At 32.1% G+C, this 2,060-nt stretch overlaps 1 protein-coding gene across 1 annotated transcript; it reads right to left on the bottom strand.

Moving 5' to 3' along the window:
• Window positions 1-1,373: 1,373 nt before the first annotated feature.
• On the bottom strand, window positions 1,374-1,811 carry LOC145098930 (RING-H2 finger protein ATL13-like). The gene has a single exon (XM_079036521.1). The coding sequence runs from the start codon at window positions 1,809-1,811 to the stop codon at window positions 1,374-1,376; it is 438 nt and encodes a 145-aa protein (XP_078892647.1).
• Between the last annotated feature and the right edge of the window lie 249 nt (window positions 1,812-2,060).

Below are 2,060 nucleotides of genomic sequence, written 5' to 3'. Positions count from 1 at the left end.
ATAATGAAGTTGTACAAAAATATTTAACAAAAAATTAGACGTTTCAACCTCGAATTTAAAAAAAAAATGGATTCTATTCCTAGGAAATCCCTTGGAAAGTGATGGAACTTCTTTTTCTAGTAGTGAAGTGTAGTAACAATCATGGTTTAATTTGTTTAAGTAACACTAAGTGTCTATATAAATTAATCATTTATAAGCTAGTTCCTAGGACATTCCTCGGAGATACTGAGGGAATGCCAAGAAAAGTGTAGTAAGTACAACATTTGTAGGAAAAATGTAGGAACAATGACTGTATTATCTACTAAACTTGATATGATTTATTTTGTTACAAGAAAAAAAAATTGTTAAAAAAATATTACTAAGGAAATACCGAGGAAAGTTGGGTATTAATAAAGATCCTAGGAAAAGCGTAGGAAATACCGAGGAAAGTGTAGCTAGCACAACATTCACAGGAAAAGTATAGGAACAATGAGTGTATTCTCTACATAAACTTGATATGATTTTTTTTTTGTTATAAGAAAAAAAATTGTTAAAAAAAATATTACTAAAGAAATACCAAGGAAAGTTTGGTATTTATAAATATCTTAGGAAAAATGTAGGAACTTCCGAGAAAAACGCATTTATGGTTATTCCTAAGATTTTCCTCGGTAATTTGTAAGTAATACCGAGAAACTCATTTTCCTCGGAAATATTCGTATGAAAACCCTTCTTTTTCTAGTAGTGATTGAATGACTAACTTAACAATTTTACATCTGAAAATTACCAACCTTCCCTTGTGAATATTTACAAAGCCATGTTGTCTAATACAACCTTCCCTTGTGCATATTTACAAAGCCATGTTGTCTGATACATAACTGTAACTGCCATATAATCTAGCTAGTCACTAAAGTAAGAACTAATAAACAACATAAATAATCTTACATTTAGGCTATGTTTGGCGTACTAGCGGAAAAACTAGCTGTTAGCTGAAAAACTAGTTGTTAAATAAAAACTAACTGATAGTTGAAAAGCTAACTGATAAAAAATATAGTTTGATAAAGCTAGCTGAAATATATAAAATTACATAAAAGAATATTTAAGAGTATTTGTTTCTATAATTTATTAAACGATATATTTGAAAAAATTTAAAAAGCTTTTAAAAAGCTAATCTAAATAGTTTTTTAAAAAACTGACTTATAAGCTACTTTTGGCTTGCCAAATACGATAACATAAAAAAGATCCAAAAATAAATTAGGTTATCACCTAAGTTAACTTTGGGGCACCAAACACTAACAGTAGCTTATTGTTTCAACAAATATGTACAATTAAAGATTTACTTTAAACAAATTGATTTCTTAAACTAACAATTATATGACATTAATTACATCAAAGGTTCAAAAATCCCGACAATCTCCAATAGAGCTAGCTACGTTATCTAAGGCAGAGTTACTGTATGTGATAACCTCTTCAAGAAGATGTTGAACACATGCTTTTATGCTTTGAGACAATGAGCGGGGGATGTTGCTTCTGCACATTGGACAACTGCTATGGTTTCTTAACCATGCATCAATACAATGAGCATGGAATTGGACGCCATGGTTGCAGTTTGGAAGCTTTCTGTACTCTTCTTCCTGAGATACTTCACAAAGGCACACTAAACAATCAAACACAACGGCACCTTCTTTCTCTACTGCTATTACCATGGACTTGTTGGATCTGTTGAGCAACCTCAATATTGCAGCCGACCACCGTGATGGTGTTGGTTGTCGTTGTGAAAGAAACAAAAAAGCCACCACCAAAGTCGACGTGCCACCAATAAATGCCACCGTCATTTCCGTCTTCATGGGCATCGAGACTTGATCCATTGCTAGCTGGTGGAATTGTTTTGGATTAAACGTTTGGAAGACATGGTACAGGTACAGGTACATATTTATATGAATAATATGAAAATGGATTGTGATATACGTGTAAAATACGTAGTAAAAAGCACACAGAAGGATCGTCTTCAAGGGGTTTATCTAATTGGAGAAGAAATCACGGTAACGGTCTATAGTAATTTAGTACATTACAAAAGATGGGTA

Source organism: Lactuca serriola, chromosome 4 (genome assembly GCF_051521515.1).
Source record: "Lactuca serriola cultivar US96UC23 chromosome 4, Lser_US96UC23_V15, whole genome shotgun sequence".
In the NCBI taxonomy this organism is placed as follows: domain Eukaryota; kingdom Viridiplantae; phylum Streptophyta; class Magnoliopsida; order Asterales; family Asteraceae; genus Lactuca; species Lactuca serriola.
The sequence above is the reverse complement of the archived record's forward strand: the minus strand, read 5'-3'. Positions and strand labels throughout refer to the sequence as shown.